The 26201-nt window shown below is 34.7% G+C and overlaps 1 protein-coding gene across 5 annotated transcripts in view; it reads left to right on the top strand.

Annotated features, from left to right (window-relative positions):
• The first annotated feature begins 11281 nt into the window (after window positions 1–11281).
• LOC143238897 (uncharacterized) overlaps window positions 11282–26201 on the top strand; it is a 47692-nt gene continuing 32772 nt past the window's right edge. The window contains exons 1-2 of one of the 5 annotated variants that reach the window (XM_076479526.1): window positions 11282–11360; window positions 20113–20233. In XM_076479526.1, coding sequence (XP_076335641.1) covers window positions 20146–20233 — 88 coding nt within the window. In that variant the 5' untranslated portion in view covers window positions 11282–11360; window positions 20113–20145. The other 4 variants (XM_076479527.1, XM_076479525.1, XM_076479528.1 and 1 more) reach the window with 4 other exon arrangements.

Genomic DNA, 26201 nt, shown 5'->3' with positions numbered 1-26201 from the left:
AAGTCACAGAAACTGAACTTTTTAATATTTGACTACTACATCATTTTTGTGACATCCTTATGTTGAATAGTATAACATATTTTATTCATAATTATAGTCCATTGTATTAAAGAGTTACTGGTATTGCACTGTCCTATATTAAAGTAGTTTGGATCAATTATAGATGACTACAAACATTAAGAAATGATGACCCATAAGTTAAAATAGAAGGTTTAAACTGAATGTGTTGTGATAGTGTAGACAATAGCATGCTATTGGTAAGTTGAAACTTTGTGTTTCCAGTACTGTCAAATTATTTCACTACTAAAACTCAATCTATTTCAAGGTTGGCACCATAAGTAATGTCAACGTAATGTGATATTGTTCTAGTCTAACCTTGTGTGCTGTTATGGAAACAACAGGCCCGGTATGGCCAAGCGTGTTAAGGCGTTCGACTCATAATCCGAGGGTCGTGGGTTTGAAATCAAAGTCACACTAAACATGCTTGCTCTTTCAGCCGTGGGGGTGTTATAATGTGACGGTCAATCCCACTATTCGTTGGTAAAAGAGTGGCCCAAGAGTTGGAGGTGGGTGGTGATGACTAGCTGCCTTCCCTCTAATCTTACACTGCTAAATTAGGAATGGCTAGCGCAGATAGTCCTGGAGTAGCTTTGGGCGAAATTCAAAAACAAACAGTTAAAGGAAACTTAAGTGTGCTTTATTTCAAATTACAGTTTGAAAGTTTTCATTTTTGCATGGTAAAATATTACAATAATAGTTTTTGTGCTGCATATACTATTACATAATTGGATTTAGCATTAATTGATTATAAACATACAGGGATTTGTCAAAAATAACTATTCTAGTGATGGTGAGTGAAAATGTTTTAATCTACTGGTTGTTCAGGCACTTTTTTCTGTTATGATATTTATATCCATGTATTCCTTGCCAGGCTGCTGCCTGTGTTTAACAAGTACCTTTTGGCATCATTTTATTTATAGATGATGGTAAACAGAACAGAAGCTTACTTGTTTGTCGGTGGAATAAGTTTAGGAAGTTTAATGTAACTAAGGTCGCATTGTTTGCCATCTAAAAATCCAAGCAAATATGATGTTGATTGACATAACCTTTCAAACACCTTTGCTGACAAAGTATTGGTTGAGTCTTTATTGATGCCATCTACAAAATATTGAACAGGAGATTTCCACTGTCACTTGGAGCATACTTAACCAACAGTGGTCTAGTCCTCATTGATGCCATTCTTGAAATATTGAACAGGAGATTTCCACTGTCACTTGGAGCATACTTAACCAACAGTCGTCTAGTCCTCATTGATGCCATCTACGAAATATTGAACAGCAGATTTCCAGTTACTTGAAGCATGCTTCATCAATAGTAGTATAGTCATTACTGATGTCATCCTTGAAAGATTTCCATTGTCACTTGGAACATACTCAGTTAGGTTTGCATATCACAAGAGCATGTGATATTATTTTAACTGAGGTCAGTGACATTGCTTTTGTTGCTCTATTTTGAGCAGAATAAGCATGCAGACTTCATAGGTCAGTGTTTAGGTTATCTACATATTGCTGACATTTCTCTTATATGTCTCGTATGTATCTACTAATGGTTTTAAGAAAACAGTTTAATATGATGAATATTGAAAAGCACAACCTTATGGAACATCAGGTTTACAGTATTTAACTGAGTAATTGTTATTTTGTTTGTTAAAGAGAGCTTGTACAGTGGAACCCCTCTAAAGCAGCCACCTTCGGGACTGAGACAAATTGACGTAATTAGAGGGGTTCCACTGTGCATAATTAGGGATTATGTAAACAAAAAGGGACTGTGATTCAGTGACTGCTTTCAAGGGGTGACCGAATCTGAGAGGTGGCCGCTTAGAGGGGTTCCACTGTAGTTAATTAAATGATCTCCATGTCTATTCATACTGAAATTTATGTTTTTAATGTTTAAATGATTTATGTGCTTAATTATGGTAAGTACATGAATGAATCTATGTAGATAAGCTAAAGTTAACTCACTTATGCTTTTCATTATAGAGATTTCTCATTGCAAAAATTAAATACAAAATTCATAGAATGCCGTAGAAAATTCAGCACTATTTTTGGTAAGGATTACGGGTTTATTAATGTAACAGAATATCATTAGAGTTTAAACATTTCACTTCTGTACAGTTTGAATTCAGATTTTGTTGGAGTAAAAGTAAACAGTCTAAACAACTATTGAGTTTGTGTACTGTTAAGTTAGTATTAGATATAGTTGATATTAGATGCTTTTGACATTCCATTATTAATTTAGTCTGATTAGTTTTAACTTAATGTTTAGGGACAATAAGAGATCTGTTGGTTCATCTTGGCTGTCCCTAAAACTTCACTATTCTTTGTGTTATGGTAATATTGTTGCTACCAATGCAGTATGTTTTAAACTAAAACAAGCAGGTTTGTCACAGTTGGGATAACCCAAGACATTATATAGTGTAGTAATAAAGTCCTTGGGAAAGTGCAGTGTTAGAGACAGAGCACAATTTTACAGTAAAAAATATATCAACTACAGTTGAAGACAAGTTCTAGTGTTTATGGGTGCCCTAAGTAAAATACACTATTTTGTTTGTTTTAATGTTACTGTCATTGATATTTGTTACTCTAGTGAGTACATCAACTGTAATTACTTTTTGTCATTCACAGTTTTTTGTGCTTTTATTTTTAAGATTATTTTGCTTTACTAAATTAGAATTTATAGTTGGGACTAACCTAAATTGGCCAAACCTTGTGAGGTTTTCTTGGATTTGTAACCAGTGATATTGTTAAAAGCAAGGATACCAAAGTGAAGAACCCATACATTTTAGTCTTCATAAATAGAAATGTAATAAAATTATATTTAATTAGCTGAATTCTGCTCTCAGAACATAGTGAATAAACTTAGTGCTCCACATTGTGGCCAACTATATTATTTCTTCACCTATTTAGTGTATAGATTCTTCTCATAGTGACGACATAGTATGTTCACACCAACAGCTGTTTGATTTTAAGTACGTAGCTCAATCTTAATTGGAAAGTATTAAGTATTTTTTCTTAAGTATATTTGGTTAGCAGGACTTAGAGATAACTAAATAGTTTTCAGTTTTCAATGTATATAGTCATTGACCTATTCATTTTGTTGAAAGTTATGAACAGATATTTTAAAAGGTGAAATAAGTGTTCTGTTTAATTAGAAAAGGTTCATGTCAAATGAATTATTATGACATAGGTGTTACTGAGTTTGGTTTCGAATGTTGATATGTTAAAAATGAGACTTAAGGTAATAAAAACAACCTATATAACGGGGAATGTACAAGTAGCAAATCTTTCTCATAAACCTGAAATAACTAGTGGGACTTTTAGGATGTAATCAGTATGACAGAATTACTTTTGGAGAAGTAACTACAATGTACATTAAGTTCTTTATATAAACCTTACTGTTATGGACTAAATATTTTATTTGGTGATGACATAGGTAGAGATACAAGTTGGAAAAAATTGTTTTGGTTTATTGAAAACTGTTTAAAATGTGGATGGTAAATCCATGACAGTAAATCCAACAAACAAGACAGTTTGTTGAAGCCACAAATAGTCTACACCGATGCTAGGATCTGCACAAGATGTTTAATTCTTTTATAATTGGTGTTAACTCTCTGTAGGACAGCATTAAAAGTATACAGTCTGAAGCTTTGGATGACACCATTTAGCTTTTGTCATTTCTTTCCCAATGGAAGGTTAATAAGAACTAGTAGATTTTAACCTCTTAATTAAAAACTCTTTGGTTTTATAGAGATACTTCCCAAGTATCATGCTTCTACTATAATTACTTAAGTAGTGGTTTCATTTCTCACAGAACTGTCTGAGAGCCAGATTATGTTGGGTTTATTAGGGATTATGTTTTCTTTTTACGTTCTGAGTCCATTTATGTCTGTTGGGGCACCTTAAATGCTGATGTATCAAAAGTAAATCTTGGACAAGTTTACTTGGTGGCCTTACCTAATTTAGGAAAGAAAGCCTACAGGCAAGGCAAGTAGTCAACACCACCAACTATTGGGATACTCTTTTCACTGATGATTAATGGAATTGAATGTTATAACACCTCTCACAGCTGAAAGGGCAAGCACATTTGCTGGTTGGAATTTGAGTCCATAGCCTGCAAGTTATGATTCAAGCACCTTAAGCACTAGCCCATGGTAAGGAATAGACATGGATGTGTTTATATAAATGTTGTAATGTTTTTTGTAGTTACAAAATTGTGAGCAGTACGTACTGTTACATGTCGATTGTGACTTTTGTTAATCCCAACTTTGAGGATTACTTTGGTAAGGTTATTCAGAAATTGGAAACTTCCTGACAGAGTGTATTCTTTTTACACATCCAGAGACTGAGGACTTAAGCAGTTAGAGAGTGAACTTAAATAAAGACAAGATTGAATACTGTTGTTTCTCAAACTTCATCTGTTTATTATGTACACCCAGATGAAATTATTAGCCTTACTGTTAATAATTACAGCTTTTAGTTACTGCTAATGCATAAAAGATCTACTGTTAACTTTCACACTGAGAGACATAAAATAACCACTTATTTATCAATCAAAGTTAATAATTACCATTGAAACTTAAAGCAGTGTATTTAATGATAGCTTACAAAATTTAACATTTTAAAAATATAAATTAATTTGATTCTATGATATCAAAGGTCAATTTTTAACAAACAGTGAGAATTTTTAGGGGACACAAAAATATAATTTGAGGTTTATGGTCAATTAGTCAGCCATATTTTGACCAATTTACTTTAGATTTAGCCCAAAGATACTTTTCTACAACTCCCACCCATCGACAAAAAATTAGGTGAACTCGCCTGTTTTTCATAATTTTAGGTGTCTAAAAGCATAATTCTAGGGTTGGTTTGTCTATCATGACTTCAGCAAATTACTGTAGGAGTTGTTACCAAGATATTTGACAGATACAAGAACAATACACACAGAAATGTGGAATATGTCCATTTTGAGTCATTTGGGATGGTAAAAAGCTTAAATAAGCCCATACTTGTAGTGGTTTTGGTCAATTAGCAATATTTCGACCAATGTAAGATGGATTTAGTAAAAAGACACTCTTTATAGGTCTGAAACAGATATTCCCAAGATGACTAGTATGGGTTTTAGCACTTTAATTTCTATTTTTCATTGTATTACACATCACGTGATACCAACATCTCTGTTCTTCATTGTCTTAACGGCACTTGTTATCAAAATATCTGTTCTTGAATGTCTTACCGATCACTTGTTTTTGAGATCTGTATTGGATAATGCTTTCTTAACACCCATATTTCTATTGTTCATTATCTTATCGACCACTTATTTTCCAGATCTCTATTTTACACTTTCTTACCAACGACTTGACACCCAAATGTCTATTCTTCATATTCTTGCTGACTGTTTAACATTCAGATTTCTATTCTTCATATTTTTTGACCAGTTTGACATACAGATCTTTATTCTTCACCTTCTTTCTAACTATTTAACACCCAGATCTCTAATCTTCATCTTTGTAATTATTTGACACCCGGATCATTATTCTTCACTTTCCTTCTTACTATTTAACATCCAGATCTCATTCTTCATCTTCTTGCTATTTGATACCCAGATCTCATTTCTTCATATTTTTGCTAACTATTTGATATCCAGATCTCTATTCTTTATTGTATGACCCACCACTTGACACCCAGATCTCATTTCTTCATATTTTTGCTAACTATTTGACAATCAGGTGTCCATTATTCATCTTCTTGCTTACTATTTGACACCCAGATATACATTCGTGATTGTCTTATTAACTATTTGACATCCAAATCTCTATTCTTCACCTTCTTTCTTACTACTTAACACCCAAATCTTTATTCTTCACCTTCTTTCTTACTATTTGACATCCAAATCTCTATTCTTCACCTTCTTTCTTACTACTTAACACCCAAATCTCTATTCTTCACCTTCTTTCTTACTACTTAACACCCAAATCTCTATTCTTCACCTTCTTTCTTACTACTTAACACCCAAATCTCTATTCTTCATTGCATTACCTCTTGCATGACATCAATATCTATTCTACAGTCTTACCAACCACTTGACACCCAGATTTTAATTCATCTTCTTGCTGATTATTTGACACCAACATCTCTATTTTTTGTTGTATTACCAACCACTTAAACCCTGATATCTGTTTTTCATATTTGGCATCCAGATCTCTATTTTGCATATTCTTTCTAACTATTTGACACCCAGATTGTTATTCCTCACTTTCCTTCTTACTATTCGACATCCAGATCTCTATTCTTCTCCCTCTTGCTAACTATTTAACATCCAGATTTTTATTTTTCATTGTCTTACCGACCACTTGACACACAGATTTCTATTCTTCATTGTCTTCTTAACTATTTGACATCCAGATCCTTATTCTTTACTTTCTTTCCAACTATTTTACACCCAGATTTCTATTCTTTATCTTAATAACTATTTGATACCCACATAGTTATTCTTCACTTTCCTTCTTACTATTTAACATTCAGGTCTCTAGTCTTGTTTGTCTTGCTAACTATTTGACTCCTAGATCATTATTCTTTACCTTCTTTCTGACTATTTAACATTCAGATCTCTATTCTTCATGTTGCTAACTATTTAACACCCAGATTCCTATTTTTCATTGTCTTACCCTCCACTTGACATCCAGATCTCATTCCTCGTCTTCTTGCTAACAATTTGACAATCAGATCACTCTTCTTTATCTTGCTAACTATTTAACACCCAGATCTATATTCTTGATTGTCTTGCTAACTATTTAAAATCCAAATCTCTATTCTTCTTTGTATTAACCATCACGTGACATCGAGATCTCTATTCTATATTGTCTTACCAACCACTTCACACCCAGGTCTCTATTCTTCATATTTTTCCATTTGATATCCAGATCTTTATTCTTCACATTATTTCTAACTATTTAACACCCCAATCTCTATTCTTCATCGTCTTGCTAACTATTTGACATGCAAATGTCTATTCTTCACCCTGTTCTCTATTTTCATTGTTTTATCGACCACTTGTTATCCTTATCTCAATTCTTCATTGTCTTACAAACCTCTGGACATCCTCGTCTCTATTCTTCATTATCTGACTGACCATGTATTATCCAGAACTTTGTTCTTCATTGTCTTACTGAAGACTTCACACCAAATCATCGTCTTGCTAACTATTTGGCATCCAGATTTTTACTCTTCACGTTATTTCTAACTATTTGACATATATATATATCTTGATTTTTCAATTTCTTGTAAACTATTTCACACTAAGATCTCTATTCATCTTCTTCCTAACTATTTGACAATCAAGTGTTTATTATTCATCTTCTTGCTAACTATTTGATACCAAGAGCTATATTCTTGATTGTCTTGCTAATTATTTGACATCCAAATCTGTATTCTTCACTTTTTCTAACCACTTAATACTCAAATACTCATTCTTCATTGTCTTACCGACCACTTCATACATAGGTCTCTGTTCTTCATTGTCTTACCGACCACTTCATACATAGGTCTCTGTTCTTCATTGTCTTACCGACCACTTCATACATAGGTCTCTGTTCTTCATTGTCTTACCGACCACTTCATACATAGGTCTCTGTTCTTCATTGTCTTACCGACCACTTCATACATAGGTCTCTGTTCTTCATTGTCTTACCTCACTTCATACATAAATCTCTGTTCTTCATTGTCTTACCGACCACTTCATACATAGGTCTCTGTTCTTCATTGTCTTACCGACCACTTCATACATAGATCTCTGTTCTTCATTGTCTTACCTCACTTCATACATAGATCTCTGTTCTTCATTGTCTTACCGACCACTTCATACATAAATCTCTGTTCTTCATTGTCTTACCGACCACTTCATACATAAATCTGTTCTTCATTGTCTTACCGACCACTTCATACATAAATCTGTTCTTCATTGTCTTACCGACCACTTCATACATAAATCTCTGTTCTTCATTGTCTTACTGACCACTTCATACATAGGTCTCTGTTCTTCATTGTCTTACTGACCACTTCACACCCAGATCTCTATTCTTCATATTTCTCGAACTATTAAAAACCCAGATCTCTCTCTTCTTGATTGTCTTGCTTACTATTTGATATCAGAATCCCTATTCTTTACCTTGTTTCTAAATATTTAACACTCAAATGTCTATTCATCATTGTATGACTGCCCACGTGATATCTAAATATCTATTATTCACTTTTTCTAACTACTTAACACCCAAATCTCCATTCTTCATTGTATTACCTATCTCGTGACACCCAGATCTCTGTATTACATTGTCTTACTGACCACTTGACAAAAAGATCTCTATTCTTTATCGTGTTGCGAAATACTTCGTACCGAGATCTCTATTCACCTTCTTTCTAACTATTTAACAGTCAGTTATCTATTTTTCATTGTCTTACACATGACGTGACATCAGGATCTCATTCTTCATCTTTTTGCTAACTATTTGACATCCAGATCTCTATTCCTTATTGTGTTACCTACCACTTGACATCCAGGTCTCTACTCTTCATTGTTGTACTGACCACTTTACAAAGAGTTCACTATTCTTCGTCGTCTTGCTAATTATTTAACACTGAAATCTCTATTCTTCATTGTATTACTCATCAGGTGACTAAGATCTCTAGTCTACATTGTGTTACACCAAACATGCGCGCCCTTTCAGTCATTGAGGGCGTTATAATGTGACGGTCAATCCCACAGTTCGATGGTAAAAGAGTAGCGAAAGAGTTTGTGATGGATGGTGAGGACCATCTGCCTTCCTTTTATTCTTACACTGCTAAATTACGGACGCCTAGCGCAGATAGCCCTCATGTAGCTTTGCACGAAATTAAAAAAAAAAAAGGAAACATGCTTATTCATTTAACTGTGGGGATGTAATAATGTGACGGTCAGTTCTACTAGTCGATAATAAATAGCGGCCCATGAGCTTAACCTTGTTGGAGGTACTGAACCTCGGAAGTTTCATACTTGCATTCATTGAACCCTTCGTAATTGGAAAAATAAAATATGATTTTTTCAAATTCAAAACATAAGTAGATATTTTATTGGTGCACAAAATGAACCATGCATCAGTTGCACACAATATCACTGTATTCAAAGAACAAAACCAACAAAACATGAATTTCACACAAAAACATAACTAAATGAATATTTACTGCAAATTAATGCGACCTTTGCTGTTGCCTTTCAGAGACAAGTTCAGAAATGCACGGCTTCACCTTGACAAGTGCCACTCTCATATCATTTTTGCAACAAAGTCTTTTCATTTTCTTCGTTTTTATGTTTACCATCCTCGAAAAGGATTACTCACAAAGATACGTTGCAACAAACGGTATGAGTATCTTAAGGGGTTTCTTAGCAATAAGAGGGTACGCTACGATTTGGTGACACCAAAACGTTGAGAACGTTGCTGTTCTGAAAAGTTGCTGTCTAACATGGCTCTGCTGAAGTTCAATGATTTCGTCGAGATATTCATCATTGACATCTGTTGTCGCAACACTAAGATAGAACGGCTGTCTCACCCATACTGGATATGACTCTCTGGTGGGGAAGTATCTGTCGAGAGACCTTGCGAGCTCATCTAAGTGCATGACAATTGCTTGCTTCAGTTCCCCGAGTACAGAAATGTCTCCGATTTTAGACACATCTTCGATCCTACTTACACAATCGTCCAGCAGGGGAAAGTTTGCGAAGTTATCATTCTTTATTCGTCGTTTCCATAGCGGTAGCTTTTTTTTAAAAAAAGCCTTCAGGTTTTTTTCTGCTTCGATGATGTTGACTCCACCGCCCTGCATCTGTTGATTGAGATGGCATTGCAAATCATGCATTGAGGACGCTGGCTCCCATCATGTTCCGTTATACACGTGAATCCATATTGTACGTATTCGTCCGACCACTTTCTGTTTGTGCTCGATATAGTTAGTATGAAGGGATTGAAAGATCAGGAAAATAATCAGAAATAACGCACGATTACAACAGTCACAAGTCGACTGCTAAGCGCACGAAGTTCCCTGAAGCACCGATATTAAGGGCAAGTGATGTGACGTGATCAGCCGCAGCCAATGATGGCCAAGTTGAGCATGACGCCACGAATCATACGAGTAGAGTAAACGGAACGGACACACACACACTGTGTGTGTCTTGACCTAAATCGAACCCAGGTTAAGAACCACTGCTTGAAGGTTAAATTTTGAAAAAAAACTTCTAACAGCATGTTATAATAGAAACAAAACATTAAATTTCCGAAAAATAAATATCTAATTGTTCTTAACTTTATAAATGTGTTTGTGTGTTTTCTTAGAGCATGGTATTATCTATTGTGTTCATCGAGGGGAATCGTACCCCTGAGCTTATGGATATAAATCCGAAGATTTATCGCTGTCACACTGAAAGACAATTATATAAATGAAAGGTATTGAAAAACTGTTTTAGCTTTTGGTTTGTTTGTTTTTTGAATTTCGCACAAAGCTACTCGAGGGCTATCTGTGTTAGCCGTCACTAATTTAGCAGTGTAAAACTTGAGGGAAGGCAGCTAGTCATAACCACCCACCGCCAACTCTTGGGCTACTCTTTTACCAACGAATAGTGGGTGCGACATTCACATTATAACGCCCTCACGGCTGAAAGGGCGAGCATGTTTGGCGCGACGGCGATGCGAACCCGCGACCCTCAGATTATGAGTCGCACGCCTTGACACGCTTGGCTATGCCGGGCCTTAACTTTGGGTACAAAATCTTTTCATGGTGGTTGGAAACTGAATAATTCCATGGTGAGAAAACCGTTTTGTGTTGTCTGTTTCTAAACATGCATTTTGTTGTGTTCCCCAGTCATTCCCCTATGTTAACTGGCGTTACTATATTACTTAATAGTAATAATATTTGTGTGAAATTTTACAAATTTCAAATATAACTTCTATGCGCCAATGAGCAATATGACCATAATTCATGACCACAAGAGGTATAGGCCTATGTTAAACTTTAAATTTTCATAGAATCGAGATTAATTTCATGTTTACCAAAACAATCTTCTTTAAGCATTAAAGTAGAGATTATTAAATAACATTAATTTTAAGTTTTAATAATCTGAAGTTTACCATCATTGTCTTTTTTTTTACATATTAACCTATTTTTTGTGAATTTTTTTTAAAAAAATCACTACACCTGTGAAGAAAATAAGCGTAATTCTGTTGGTCAGAAAAGACGGCTTTTGGCTGATTAAAATTTGGTTGTATTCGTTACTGTTAGGTTAGTGGTGCTTTAGAATTTTTTTGTAATGTTTTAATGGTAGGTTTATGTTTGTTTAATAGATCGAAAGCATAAACCTTCTGTCAAGGTATTTTAATACAGCAGCGATATAGCAGTGAAGTTATTGCACATAATTATTTAAATAAGCTTAGATAAGATTCCTTAAGCCTAAGGTAAGTGTAACCGTAACCTTGATTCATCAAATTAACGTTTCCGGAAGAGGACACTAAGTTATATGCTTGTAAATTACTTGTTCAGCATCTTTTGTTAAATTTTAGAACTTGAGTTAGGAGTTAGGCTAAACCCTGGGACAAAACCTTTACTTGTGGTCAGTTCTAATAGTTTTTTGACAACGTAGAATTAGCTTCAAACAACAATTACAAATTTCAAATATGAAAAAATAAATATAATGAAACATCACAATTTGAAGGAAATCTGTTCATAAATAAAATATTGTTAAAGTAATCACCTTATCTAGAATTATTGATGTTTCAAACATCAACATTAGTTTATAAAAACTAACTTACACTGTTGAAGCTCAAGTTAGCTAAACCGTGATTACTTATAACTGAAAACAACAACATATCTTAATGTTAATGTACCTAAACATAAATTATAGTTTTGTTTTTTTCTATTACGTAAAGAAACTCTATTAACTTTTTTGTTGTGTTTTGAAATTCAGTATCTTTACGTAGCTTGTAATGTGAACCAGCTACTCGGTCATTAGTTTTTCATTGATGCGATCCTTGATTTATCACAAAGGTGTCGGTTGCTGACCAAGCCGCTTCGTGTCTTGACGTTACCATTGTTGGTTTTGGTGATCACGTGACAATATTTATAAAGATAATGACATGAAAAGTGTTTCTGTTAGAAACTATATTCATATTTCCAGTTCTTAATTACGTACCAAAGATATCATCCAGACCAGTAATTTTTTTATGCTAGGTTCTAGTGTGATATTTGAAATTGAATTAAGTATTTTAAATATTTTAATCGTTTTTAGTTTGTTTGTTTCGAATTAAGCACAAAGCTACACCGCCAACTCTTGGGCTACTTTTCTACTAACGAATAGTGGGATTGACTATCACATTATAATGCCCCCACAGTTGAAAGGGCGAGCGTGTTTGGTGTGATGGGGACTCGAACCCGCGACCTTCAGATTAGGAGTCGAGTGCCTTAACTACTTGGCCATGCCGGGCCAACACGTAGTCAAACAAGTTAAGTTACTTTTACTCCAGGTGTTTATTACTCAGTCCGTAGTTTTGTATGAAAGTAAAGAGCAGATTTCTTCAACAGCAGTTCAGATTCTTTTAGGGCTACAACCTCCCTTTACTTTCTATTGGGAATTACCAGTCAAGTTAATAGCAGAAGTCACTCTGGGGGACTATGACAGTGCTGCTTTAATGTAATGTTGTAACATAGTTTAGAATATTATTTAAAATTAAACAGTCTGGTAGATGCTTCATTCAGTAGAATTTCGAGAGGAATAGACAGTTTAGATCTATAAAAGCGCGTGCATTCCTTGTTAAACAAGTACTCATTCTGTGTTGTATTTTAATAAGGATTGTTTATTTTATTTATGTTTATTAGCAGTTTCTTTACAACTGCTGGTAATCTTGTCTTTTTCACATACAAGTACCAGTGGCATAATGTTGAGCACATGTAAATCAGTGTTAGACTAAGGTGGAAATGTTACAAGGGCTCGTTACAATAGTTCCTTTATAGATATTGTACGCTCTTTTGGACGCAGACAACATTACAATGGTCATTATTTGGTCGCTTGATTAAATACTCTGATTCCCTGCCTGAACCATTCTTGACAGTCACCAGTATGAACTAGACCGATGTATGAGTGAAGATTTTGCATGTTAGGTGTCAAAACACTTGAATATGCAAATACCTCATGAAGAGGTATGTTTGTCAAAGCTCTGAGCATCCATCACACCTTTGCATAAAACTGTGTAATGGAAAGATGTAAAAACAGTAAATGACCACTTCTAGTTTGAGCTAAACTGTTCACAAGGAGGAATTGCTAACTACATCATACGAAATAGAGAAAATATGGTCTGTTCATAGATTTCAAGCATGAAAAGGAACATTACTATGATTAGGAACCATGTTAGTAACTATGACTACGTTGAGATGGAAGTAAGCTAGGTTGGTACATTGACATATGGTTAGTTGAATTTAAGAGAAAAAGCTTTTAAGCGTACACACCAAATAGGCCAAAACATACTCTGTCATTGTTGTTATTAGTACCACAACTATGAACAACAGGATAAACTAAGGACATTTAATTTTCCTACAATAGGTAGGAAGTAATGAAGAAATGCAGGTAAGTCAACTGCATTTTAAGGGCCAGAAAAAATAATTGCCCTACTTTGCAAACCATCTTCAGTAGGTTTTAGCCGTACACTTGGACGAAGGAAAACGTCTTTGATTATTGATAAACCTGGGTCCAGTTTACAGTAATATCAAGTATCTTGACAAGAGCTGAGCCACAACTCTATGGATATTTAAGTCATTTGTAGCTTGGATAAGATACACAAAGTCGTAAATACATCTTCAAATAAAGTTCTAAGTCTGAAAGAAGTTAATGCTGGGTATCATTATAGGTGGGCAACAAGTAGCATCCCTGAAATGTGGACTGATGCCTTTATGGAATCCTTACGGAAACCCATAAAAGATTGCTCTTGGCTTTAAAGGCCATAGAATCTTTTTCTTACAAAACATCACTTGTGTGATCTCTGAGAAAGTTATAACAAGAAGGCTTGTCTATCAGATTGAAACACTGCTACTTTTATCATTAGATTGTTATTACAATAGAATAAAAACTCTGGATCAGTGCAGTTAAATTTGCAGCTCATATATAGCATGGCACTGATACTGGTCAGAAGAACCTTTAGGCCTAAAAGTTACAGAAGTCCAACTTTCCATTCGTGCTAACAAAATGCCTAGAACAGGAATCAGTGTAATGTGTGAGATGGTTCATAACCGCACTGACTACTAATCACATCATCAAATATGGAATCTAACAGTTAGACTGGATCACTAGTTCTTTTCAACGACTACATTAAGGATGTAGCTCGCCTTGATAGTCCGACCAATTAAGGATGTAGCTCGCCTTGATAGTCCAACCAATTGCTTAATGCTAACCTTTATCATCGACATTTTGGTGCAACCATCCCTTAACAATAGTGGAGCCATACAGGAATGGTTAATAATCTATCCAAATCCACGGCCGTGTTGTACATACTCAAAAATAGATGAGCTGATGAGGGTGGAACATCACCAGTATCAACAGACACAGGAAGAAACGAAGTACCTAGAGAAAGGGGTAATCTTTGACAGACATCCCAACTTAACAAGCCACATACATACACTGATAACTAAAGCTACCAAAAGCAATGTGAAAAATGCATCGGTAAATCGAACTGAAGAACAGAACCTACTTATTACATTGTTTATTCCATCCTGAATTATACGGTGCCAATAACTAGTTTGATTGCTGTATAACTTGATGAAACTGAAAACGTACAAAATAAATGTTTAAGACTGGTTACATGAAATAATTCAGCTACTTCTATCAGTGCAGCATCATGTAACATCAACAGCGTATACAAGCAAAATTATACCCAGAGCCTTGCAGTGTAAATGCATTCCATTATTGAATCGTTAGCTACCACGATCAAATCTTAGATATTTTAATTTAGTGTAAGTGGATGATAAAGTAAAGCAAACTCTCCTTTGTCACTAACAATATTTGCAACTGACTCACAGGATACACTACATAAAGTTGAGATTGATTGGCTTCCAAATGGATCTCAGAAAGCAAAGCAATTGAACAGCAAGAGCACCATGTAGATATAGGTACCGGACTAAGCAGGAGTAAAACTAAAATAGAGCCAATTGCGCTAGGTCGGTTAATGTAACTGATTTAGTGGTTAAATTTCAAAGCCTATCTAAATTTCGCTCAATGTTTTGACATTTTTGGATCACTGTACGTTATTTACAAACATGATGTAGCATCAGTATATTGTTCTTTAAAGGCGATTTACAGCTCCGGTGACTATCTGTTAAAAACGGTTTCAACGTTGACATCAACTGAAACTTAACTGTGCCTGTATGTATCTTAGGATCATTGTACAACATTGATCATGCTCATCAAAAGGGATGTTACAAGAACGTTGAATACAGAGAAATTTACTAAAGAATTTGTAACAAGACGAATTAAAAACCAAATCGTCATACTTTAATACCGGCATAAAATAATTTAAATGCAAAAATGTATATTTTCAAATGGGTAAAACAAATTTTCTACTTTCGTGCCAAATCAATATCATGAAATAGGCTTACAATTAAACAGCACGCGAGGGTCTAGAACAATGGTTCCCAACCAGGGGTGCGAGAAAACATTTATAAAAATTTGTTTTGGCCACCTTTACCTTTATTCTTAAATAAATAATTATGGTGAGGGGTGTGAGAACATAATAAAAATTTGTAGGGGTGTGGGGCATAAAAAGGTTGGGAACCGCTGGTATAAAACTTCATTGTGATTGCACCTACATTTGTGCAACCACAAATTGAGTTGTAAAGAAATACAGTAAGAAAGGTTAACATGCCCACAAATATTCTAACAATGTTTATTTTTTGTTTTTGGAATTTCGCACAAAGCTACTCGAGGGCTATCTGTGCTAGCCGTCCCTAATTTAGCAGTGTAAGACTAGAGGGAAGGCAGCTAGTCATCACCACCCAACGCCAACTCTTGGGCTACTCTTTTACTAACGAATAGTGGGATTGACCGTCACATTATACGCCCCCACGGCTGGGAGGGTGAGCATGTTTAGCGCGACGCGGGCACGAACCCGCGACCCTCGGATTACGAGTCGCACGCCTTACGCGCTTGGCCATGCTGGGCCTTCTAACAGTAAAGGGCTAAGCCAAGCTCACAGTTTTCTTGGTTATATATTATAAACACTTTTAGTTCAACTTCTCATCAACAGCAGCACTGATATTACCATCAACAACTTCAGTTAACATGTTTTATATTCATGGCAGGATGTGGATATGTAGTTTTGATACTATCACGGTACTGCACAGAGTAAGAACTGGAGACACTATGGAAAACTTCAAAAGAAAGCTGTGATATCTACTTTCAAGATTATAGTTTTGGATATTACTGAGAGACACTATGAAAAACTTCAATAGAGAGCTGTGGTATCTACTTTCAAGAGTATAGTTTTGGATATTACTGAGAGACACTATGAAAAACTTCAATAGAGAGCTGTGGTATCTACTTTCAAGAGTATAGTTTTGGATATTACTGAGAGACACTATGAAAAACTTCAATAGAGAGCTGTGGTATCTACTTTCAAGAGTATAGTTTTGGATATTACTGAGAGACACTATGGAAAACTTCAAAAGAAAGCTGTGTTATCTACTTTCAAGAGTATAGTTTTGGATATTACTGAGAGACACTATGAAAAACTTCAATAGAGAGCTGTGGTATCTACTTTCAAGAGTATAGTTTTGGATATTACTGAGAGACACTATGAAAACTTCAATAGAGAGCTGTGGTATCTACTTTCAAGAGTATAGTTTTGGATATTACTGAGAGACACTATGAAAACCTTCAATAGAGAGCTGTGGTATCTACTTTCAAGAGTATAGTTTTGGATATTACTGAGAGACACTATGGAAAACTTCAATAGAGAGCTGTGGTATCTACTTTCAAGAGTATAGTTTTGGATATTACTGAGAGACACTATGAAAAACTTCAATAGAGAGCTGTGGTATCTACTTTCAAGAGTATAGTTTTGGATATTACTGAGAGACACTATGAAAACCTTCAATAGAGAGCTGTGGTATCTACTTTCAAGAGTATAGTTTTGGATATTACAGAGAGACACTATGAAAAACTTCAATAGAGAGCTGTGGTATCTACTTTCAAGAGTATAGTTTTGGATATTACTGAACTTCTTCGGAAAATGAAATGGGTCAAGATTATTTAATGTATGATTGAGCACATCATGATTACATAGAAATTTCAACTTAGTACAGACATCTTTTGTGGAATATTTGAAACGCCGCGAAAATATAGATATATTCAGTAGTAAATGAATATATGAAAGAATTAGAACCATGATATTTGCACATCAGAAACTAGCGCTGAATATGTTATATTTAAACGATTTTGAATATGTAAAAACAAGTCACGAGGCAACCAAAGCAATATAATTTTTCCGTGAAACAGTGTATATCAGATCTACGTTTTGACATTGTTTTGTGTTTGTATGTGATGTAACAGAAAATTTGTTGCTTTTGGGTAGGGAACGCAACAGCTCATTTCGACACAAAATGGTCATATACTGAGGACATAAAGACGTGGCCAGATTGAGAATTAAAACCTCTGTGATGGGTATTTCTCTTGTATTTAATGACATTGGAAGATATAGGAATATGGATCAACTTGGGAACTTGGACCATCCAAAAAGATACAAACAATAAGTTATGTCCCAATTGTTGTAAGCAAAATGTTATAAACTGTAACAGATAAGGATCTACGAACACAAAGGTCACGACAAAATTCGTGCACTTGCCACAGGCAACATAATCAAGAAAGACCTTCATCTGGAAAAGTGGCACATGTGTACACTGATTGCCTGCTCGGTGAAAACGTTGAACTCTTGTATAATGCAAGTAGCTGGAGAGTAAAATGGGTAATCATAGTATTTCACATGACAAAGAAAGACACTAGGTAGTATTTCACATGACAAAGAAAGACACTAGGTAGTATTTCACGTGACAAAGAAAGACACTAGGTAGTATTTCACATGACAAAGAAAGACACTAGGTATTATTTCACATGACAAAGAAAGACACTAGGTAGTATTTCACATGACAAAGAAAGACACTAGGTAGTATTTCACATGACAAAGAAAGACACTAGGTAGTATTTCACATGACAAAGAAAGACACTAGGTAGTATTCACATGACAAAGAAAGACACTAGGTAGTATTTCACATGACAAAGAAAGACACTAGGTAGTATTCACATGACAAAGAAAGACACTAGGTAGTATTCACATGACAAAGAAAGACACTAGGTAGTATTCACATGACAAAGAAAGACACTAGGTAGTATTCACATGACAAAGAAAGACACTAGGTAGTATTCACATGACAAAGAAAGACACTAGGTAGTATTCACATGACAAAGAAAGACACTAGGTAGTATTTCACATGACAAAGAAAGACACTAGGTAGTATTTCACATGACAAAGAAAGACACTAGGTAGTATTCACATGACAAAGAAAGACACTATGTAGTATTTCACATGACAAAGAAAGACACTAGGTAGTATTTCACATGACAAAGAAAGACACTAGCCCATTTGCAGAATGATGCAGTTAAACATTTCTTTGTAATCAGACTGTTGAAATTTCGACTGGGAAACCTTCATCCTTGCGCATCGGATGAATTATCGAAAATATTCAGAGCGAATTGTGTATTTTGGATACCAGACATGCAATAGAAACTACGCTGTAGAGCTGTTATCAAGTGTTGAATGTAGGGGCTCCAAAAACATTTAAATATAATGACTTAACTACGTACAGGATTATGTAGGGTATTAGCCATGGTATTTTCTGTTGTTTGATTTAAGAGTTGTTTAAATGTGTTTTCTTTTTATACAATAGATTTCTTTATTTCTTCACGTTACATCTAACATACCTTAAAAGTATCGTGGTGTATTGTTCACTTTTATTTCTTCAATTTCAGAAACTCAAAATCAACATTGATTTGTGTTTGAATGTGAAACTTATGATGTTTTTGTGTCTGTTTTTTTTTAAGCACAAACTACACAATGGGATATCTGTGCTGTACCCACCATGGATATTGAAACCTGTTTATTCTTTATTAACGTTATATAAAACGTAAAACTTACCCTTTATGCACTACGGACAACTCATAATGGAATATTTTCACATAAAATCAAATTTATATTTATGCAAATTGAAAGGGGTTTAGTTTAGGGTTCAGTATTAAAACAATACTGAAAACGTATCACTCGTGTGTTGTTATTTTAAAATTAAAATAATAAGTCTGTAGGATGAAGTTCAATGTTATAAGGTTTGATTTGTCTTTTGAGCTGTACTATTACATTGTGGAATGGAAAACAATATATAAAGTATCTAAAATCACACAATAATAACACAGGTCTGCAAATTTAAACTTAATAAAAGTTATTTTGGTTTTAATAACGGATTTTTCATAATTCAGTTTCGCAGATTTTAAAAATACTATGAATTTTTTTCTGTTGCGTAAGGTTTCTATTTGTTTTTTTTTGTTTTGTTTTTACAAAACAGGAAGGAAGCGTACTAACGTACTTAGATCAAATTTACCATAAATATATCACAATACGTTTGGGTCATACATAACATTTTGTTGCCATAGCGATAAAAAATAATATTGAAAAGAAAAAATAATATCAAATTGCGCGCACAAACAAATCTCCAGTGTTATTTATATACTAGCGGTGTGTTTCTCGTGGGTTCTAGAACGATCGATAAGACGTTCACATCGCGAATAACATAACAACATGTAACCTGATTTCAATGAAAATGATTCACTTATGTAAAAGTACATACGACGTTTTGTGAAAATTCTATACGTGATGAAAAAATTAATATCCCATCGCAGGTCTGCGTAGTTAACTGTAGTATTTAATAATTTTACATTCATTTTCCATAGAACATTGTTCCAAGTAAGAAAATTAATGTAGAAATGGTCGATTCATCATCAAGAAAGATCTTCTCCGGACTGACAGCGTGGTTTTCTTCCAGTGTCAAAGATACTAAGAAAATAGCATGGAGTAAGTTGTCTTTATATATATATAAATTTTACACTTTCCTTGTAAAAATGGGTAGTTATGATCTAATATTTATTTGTTACACGTAGATTAGAGTAACAATCTAAATTTACAAAACTGTTGTGACTGTGTCATTCAGGTAGACTAGTGTCCTATAGGTAAGTTATAAATATCCGCTATACACAGCACATTCAGAAATTCATTTATTGAAGCTTGTTTGTCGTTAAGCACAAAACTACACTGTTAGGTATCTGTGCTTTACTCGTCACAGAAAACAGCACAAAACTACACTGTTAGGTATCTGTGCTTTACCCGTCACAGAAAACAGCACAAAACTACACTGTTAGGTATCTGTGCTTTATCCGCCACAGAAAACAGCACAAAACTACACTGTTAGGTATCTGTGCTTTACCCGTCACAGAAAACAGCACAAAACTACACTGTTAGGTATCTGTGCTTTATCCGCCACAGAAAACAGCACAAAACTACACTGTTAGGTATCTGTGCTTTACTCGTCACAGAAAACAGCACAAAACTACACTGTTAGGTATCTGTGCTTTACCCGTCACAGAAAACAGCACAAAACTACACTGTTAGGTATCTGTGCTTTACCCGTCACAGAAAACAGCACAAAACTACACTGTTAGGTATCTGTGCTTTACCCGACACAGAAAACAGCACAAAACTACACTGTTAGGTATCTGTGCTTTACTCGACACAGAAAACAGCACAAAACTACACTGTTAGGTATCTGTGCTTTACTCGACACAGAAAACAGCACAAAACTACACTGTTAGGTATCTGTGCTTTACTCGACACAGAAAACAGCACAAAACTACACTGTTAGGTATCTGTGCTTTACTCGACACAGAAAACAGCACAAAACTACACTGTTAGGTATCTGTGCTTTACCCGTCACAGAAAACAGCACAAAACTACACTGTTAGGTATCTGTGCTTTACCCGACACAGAAAACAGCACAAAACTACACTGTTAGGTATCTGTGCTTTATCCGTCACAGAAAACAGCACAAAACTACACTGTTAGGTATCTGTGCTTTACCCGTCACAAAAACCGGTTTTTAGTGTTATGAGCATTGAAATTTACCGTTGGTCCACCGGGGGCGGAGTGGTATTGTTTTTATGGTACATAACGCCACGTATCAGCGAAGCTGTTTGTATGACTGTTAATCGTTCTTTATTTAACCTATATGGATTTTCAGTAAAATAAATGCAATCGCATCTCGATCTCACATACGAGGCCTTTCTGTATCAAAACATGCAACACGAGGCCTTTCTTTCTGTATCAGAACACGCTGAACATGCAACACAAGTCCCTTCTTTCTGAATCAGAAAATGCAACATACAAAGTCTCATCACTTGATTCATTATTGTTATTGTTAAATGCCACACAAATCTGGCTAGCCGTCTTTTATTTTGAAGTCAATTAGACAACGTCGCTCACAACCAACTATTGAGCTACTCTTTCTGTACAAATAGTTGAACATCATATTATGACGTCTTCACTATTGAGAGAGCGAGCTTGTTTGGCAACGAGTTTTGATACTGATAGTGGGTGTCCTAACCACTTGTCCTTGTCTCGATTGAAACGTTATTTATATCAGCTGTTTGAAAGGTATACGTATATATAATATGAGGTACTGATGAAGCGTGGTCTTACTATAATGTGATGTTGCACAAATAATTTATCTATATATATTCAAGAAATGCTTTGAGAGGAATAAATCAAACACACCTCTGGTAGAAAAGAAACTTTTAACACACAGTCATTGAACATTTTGTATAATACTGAATAACAACTTCGACGAAATGTTATAACATTTGTCACATACCTAAATTAATTTATATTACTATATCTTGAAGTTTGGTTGTTTATTTTTAGTTAAGCACAAAGTTTCGTGATGGGCTGTGTGGGCCCAGCCCACCACGAGTATCGAACTTCGATTTATAAGTGGGCATAGTGAATAAAACAGACTCGAAACCCAATAGAAATTAAACACAACAATGGAAAGACAAGTGTAATTAAACAAATAAAATTAAAATATTTATTAACAATGAATGTATCAACAATGATATCCGATTGTGTCTTTAACCAAATAGCCAGCTTTTGGATATGTTTATAGAACCTATCTAGGTGTCGCAGAATGTATCAACAATGATGTCCGATTGTGTCTTTAACCAAATAGCCAGCTTTTGGATATGTTTATAGAACCTATCTAGGTGTCGCAGAATGTATCAACAATGATGTCCGATTGTGTCTTTAACCAAATAGCCAGCTTTTGGATATGTTTATAGAACCTATCTAGGTGTCGCAGAATGTATCAACAATGATATCCGATTGTGTCTTTAACCAAATAGCCAGCTTTTGGATATGTTTATAGAACCTATTTAGGTGTCGCAGAATGTATCAACAATGATATCCGATTGTGTCTTTAACCAAATAGCCAGCTTTTGGATATGTTTATAGAACCTATCTAGGTGTCGCAGAATGTATCAACAATGATATCCGATTGTGTTTTTAACCAAATAGCCAGCTTTTGGATATGTTTATAGAACCTATCTATGTGTCGCAGAATGTATCAACAATGATGTCCGATTGTGTCTTTAACCAAATAGCCAGCTTTTGGATATGTTTATAGAACCTATCTAGGTGTCGCAGCTAGAAAGAGAGACGTCTACGTAAGACAAGGACCGGAGCTGTAATCTTGTGTGTTGTTAGTATGAACTATAGTTCAAATCCTTTAGATATATATAATAGTGATGACTGTCATATTAAGTAACCTAGCATTGAGAGGTTTGGCACTAGGAACTTAATCTGACAGTCACCGCTATTATATATATTTAAAAAAAACTTTAACTACAGTTAATGCTAACTTCTACAAATATCTGTATCAGTGATGTCGAGAAACCCACTTGTTGAGAAATTTATATACAAAAACGGTTCGTTTGGGTTGAGAAAATATTTTACATAGAAGAGCGAACAACGTTTCGACCTTCTTCGGTCATCGTCAGGTTCACAAAGAAAGAGGTAACTGACCGGAAGCTGACCACATGTTTGAAAGGGGTTGTGTAACTGTGTGTCGAAATGTAGAGGGCGGTATAAGATGTTTGAATATATAATTTTATTTATTTTATTATATTAATATAGGTATAAAGGCGTTCCTTTATATTGGTTTATTTTGGGTTTAAGTTGTTGTAAGTAAGGCTTCTTTAATTTTGCGTTTGTTTATGTTTGTTTCTTTATTTAGTATTTGAGTGTTTTCTATGGTTATGTTGTGTTTATTTGACTTGCAGTGTTCGAAAACGTGTGAAGGTGACTTTTTATGTTCTTTGAATCTGGTTTCCATTTTTCTACTTGTTTCTCCAATATAGAAGTCGTGGCAGTTATCACATTGTATTTTATAAATAATGTTGGTGTGGTGTTTATCAATGTAGTTTTTACATAGTATAGACCTCAGTTTTGTGCCTGGTTTTTGAATAAATTTGGTATTAACTGGAATGTCATATTTTGTTACTAATTTTTGCCAAATGTTGGTTATTTGTTTGCTGATGTCAGGAATGTATGGTATGCAGCAGTATATGGTTTCGGGGTTTTTTTTATTCGTGAGCTGTATTTACTTTAGTTGGTTGATTTTGCTTTCTGTCTAGGTGTGTGCGTATAATGTTTTCTACGGTTTGTGGAGGAAACTTATTGATGTTGATGAAGTATTGTTTTATTTTGTCTAATTCATCGTTAATTTTATCTGGTGAGCATAGTTTTATGGCTGTGTTTATTTGGTTTCTTAGTATGTTGAGTTTTTGTTTTGTTTCATGTGCTGAGTCCCAAGGAATGTATAGTCCAGTATGGGTGATTTTTCGGTGGATTTCTGTTTTGAATTGTGTGTCAGTTCTTGTAATTTTGAGGTTAAGAAATGATATTTGATTGCTTTCTTCCTGTTCACATGTGAAGTTAATGTTGGGATGTATAGAGTTAATGTGATTGAAAAAATTAAGTATGTGTTCTGTAGATTTGAATCCCGCAACCGTGTCATCTACATATCTGTACCAGTATAGTGGTGGATGTAATGCTGTGTTAATTGCTTGTGTTTCAACTTGTGTCATAAAAATATTGGCTAGAACTGGTGATACTGGGTTGCCCATGCTTAGGCCATTTGTTTGTATGTAGTTTTGGTTGTTGAACATGAAGTTTGTCTTTATCGTGGTGAATTCTATGAGGGTTGCTAACTGGTTACTGGGAATTTCTATAGTTGGGTTAGGGTCTCGGATATAGAGTTCTAAGGCTATCTTGCAGGCTTCAGTGGTTGGAACTTCTGTAAAGAGGGATATAACATCGAAACTGGCCATTAAGGCTTTATGATTAAGTTGATTTAGATTAGACTTGAAATTAAAAGAGTCTTTGATGAATGAGCTGGCTGATGTTACATATTTGGAGAATGCCCATGCTATGTATTTACCAAGATTGTAATTAAACGATTCATATGTGGACATTATTGGTCGTAATGGACAATCTGGTTTATGAGGTTTGGGGATGCCATATATTTGCGGTGTGCGTGAGTCGGTTTTACGTAGGTAGGAATAAAGTGTTTGTGAAATTGTGTTGGCTTTTTTCATTTGTAGTAGTAATTTGTTCAGTTGTGTCTCGTGTGTCTTTGTTGGATTTGTGCGTATTGGTTTAAATTTATTCGTGTCTGATAGGATGTTATTCATTTTTTGGATGTATTCATTCGTGTTCATTATGACTATAGCGTTACCTTTATCTGCTTTTAGAATTTTTATGTTTTTCTCTTGTTTTAGGTTTTTAATGGAATTAATGTCTCTTTTTGTAAGGTTGTTTTTTAGTTTTCTGTTTTGTGAAATTATGTTGATGGTTTTGTGAGAAAATTCTTTGAAAAAATCGTTTAAGATGTTGTTTTTAGGTGTTTCTGGAAAATATAAATTTGTAATTTTACCTGGGAAGGTTGGCTGTTGGATGTCAATAAAATTATCTAAGTTCTCTTCTTTCTGTTGGTTGTGTTTGGTTGTTTCCTTGTTTTTCTTCTCTGTAGAAAGTATCACAAGTCTCCTGGCTAGGTCTTCTAAACATGTTTTGATTTCTATGGTTGGAATGTACCTAGGTACTATTGCGAAGTTGAGTCCTTTGTTAAGTAGATGTATCTCGTCTGTGTTTAATTGACGGTCGGATCTGTTAATTATGAGGTTAGTCAACGGTTTGTCGTGTTGATGTCTTTTCTGTTGTTTGCATCTTAGTTTTTCTAGTTTTTTGTTGTGGCAGAACTTTTTGTCTCTGTCGTTCTTAGTATTGATTTCAATACTTTCAATATTGTTACACAGTTACACAACCCCTTTCAAACATGTGGTCAGCTTCCGGTCAGTTACCTCTTTCTTTGTGAACCTGACGATGACCGAAGAAGGTCAAAACGTTGTTCACTCTTCTATGTAAAATATTTTCTCAACCCGAACGAGCCGTTTTTACATATAAATATCTGTATCACCCCTTATCCTTGGTATGGTCCATCACTCCAGGGAACGTTAGTACGGTAAAGGGGTCAAGCTATTACACTGTGACTGCTGTAATCTTCATCTGAGTAGATTAGTGCAAATGTGTCAGTTAATTAAACTGTGAAAATTGTAGTAATTAATTTGAATAAAATTGTTAAAAGTTTGGTTGTTACCTGATTATATATCATATAAAATATGTGTGGTCAGTGAAACAACAGTTTTTCAAATATAACACAGTAACGCACTCAACGCTATGTAAGTCATGGTGTGATATCTATTCTCTGTTAATAATTATGAGTGTATTAATACAGAGATATTGGTGTGATTTTTCGTTACAAAATTTCCTGAGCTTGCTGTTATTTCTGAATCTGGGGTTTCAGTATCAAAACAATGTTTTTAACGTTATAAACCTTGAGATTTACCACGAAGTAAACTGGAGGGACATGAACCTG

Source organism: Tachypleus tridentatus, chromosome 13 (genome assembly GCF_004210375.1).
Source record: "Tachypleus tridentatus isolate NWPU-2018 chromosome 13, ASM421037v1, whole genome shotgun sequence".
In the NCBI taxonomy this organism is placed as follows: Eukaryota; Metazoa; Arthropoda; class Merostomata; order Xiphosura; family Limulidae; genus Tachypleus; species Tachypleus tridentatus.
This window is presented reverse-complemented; position numbering and strand designations above follow the sequence as displayed.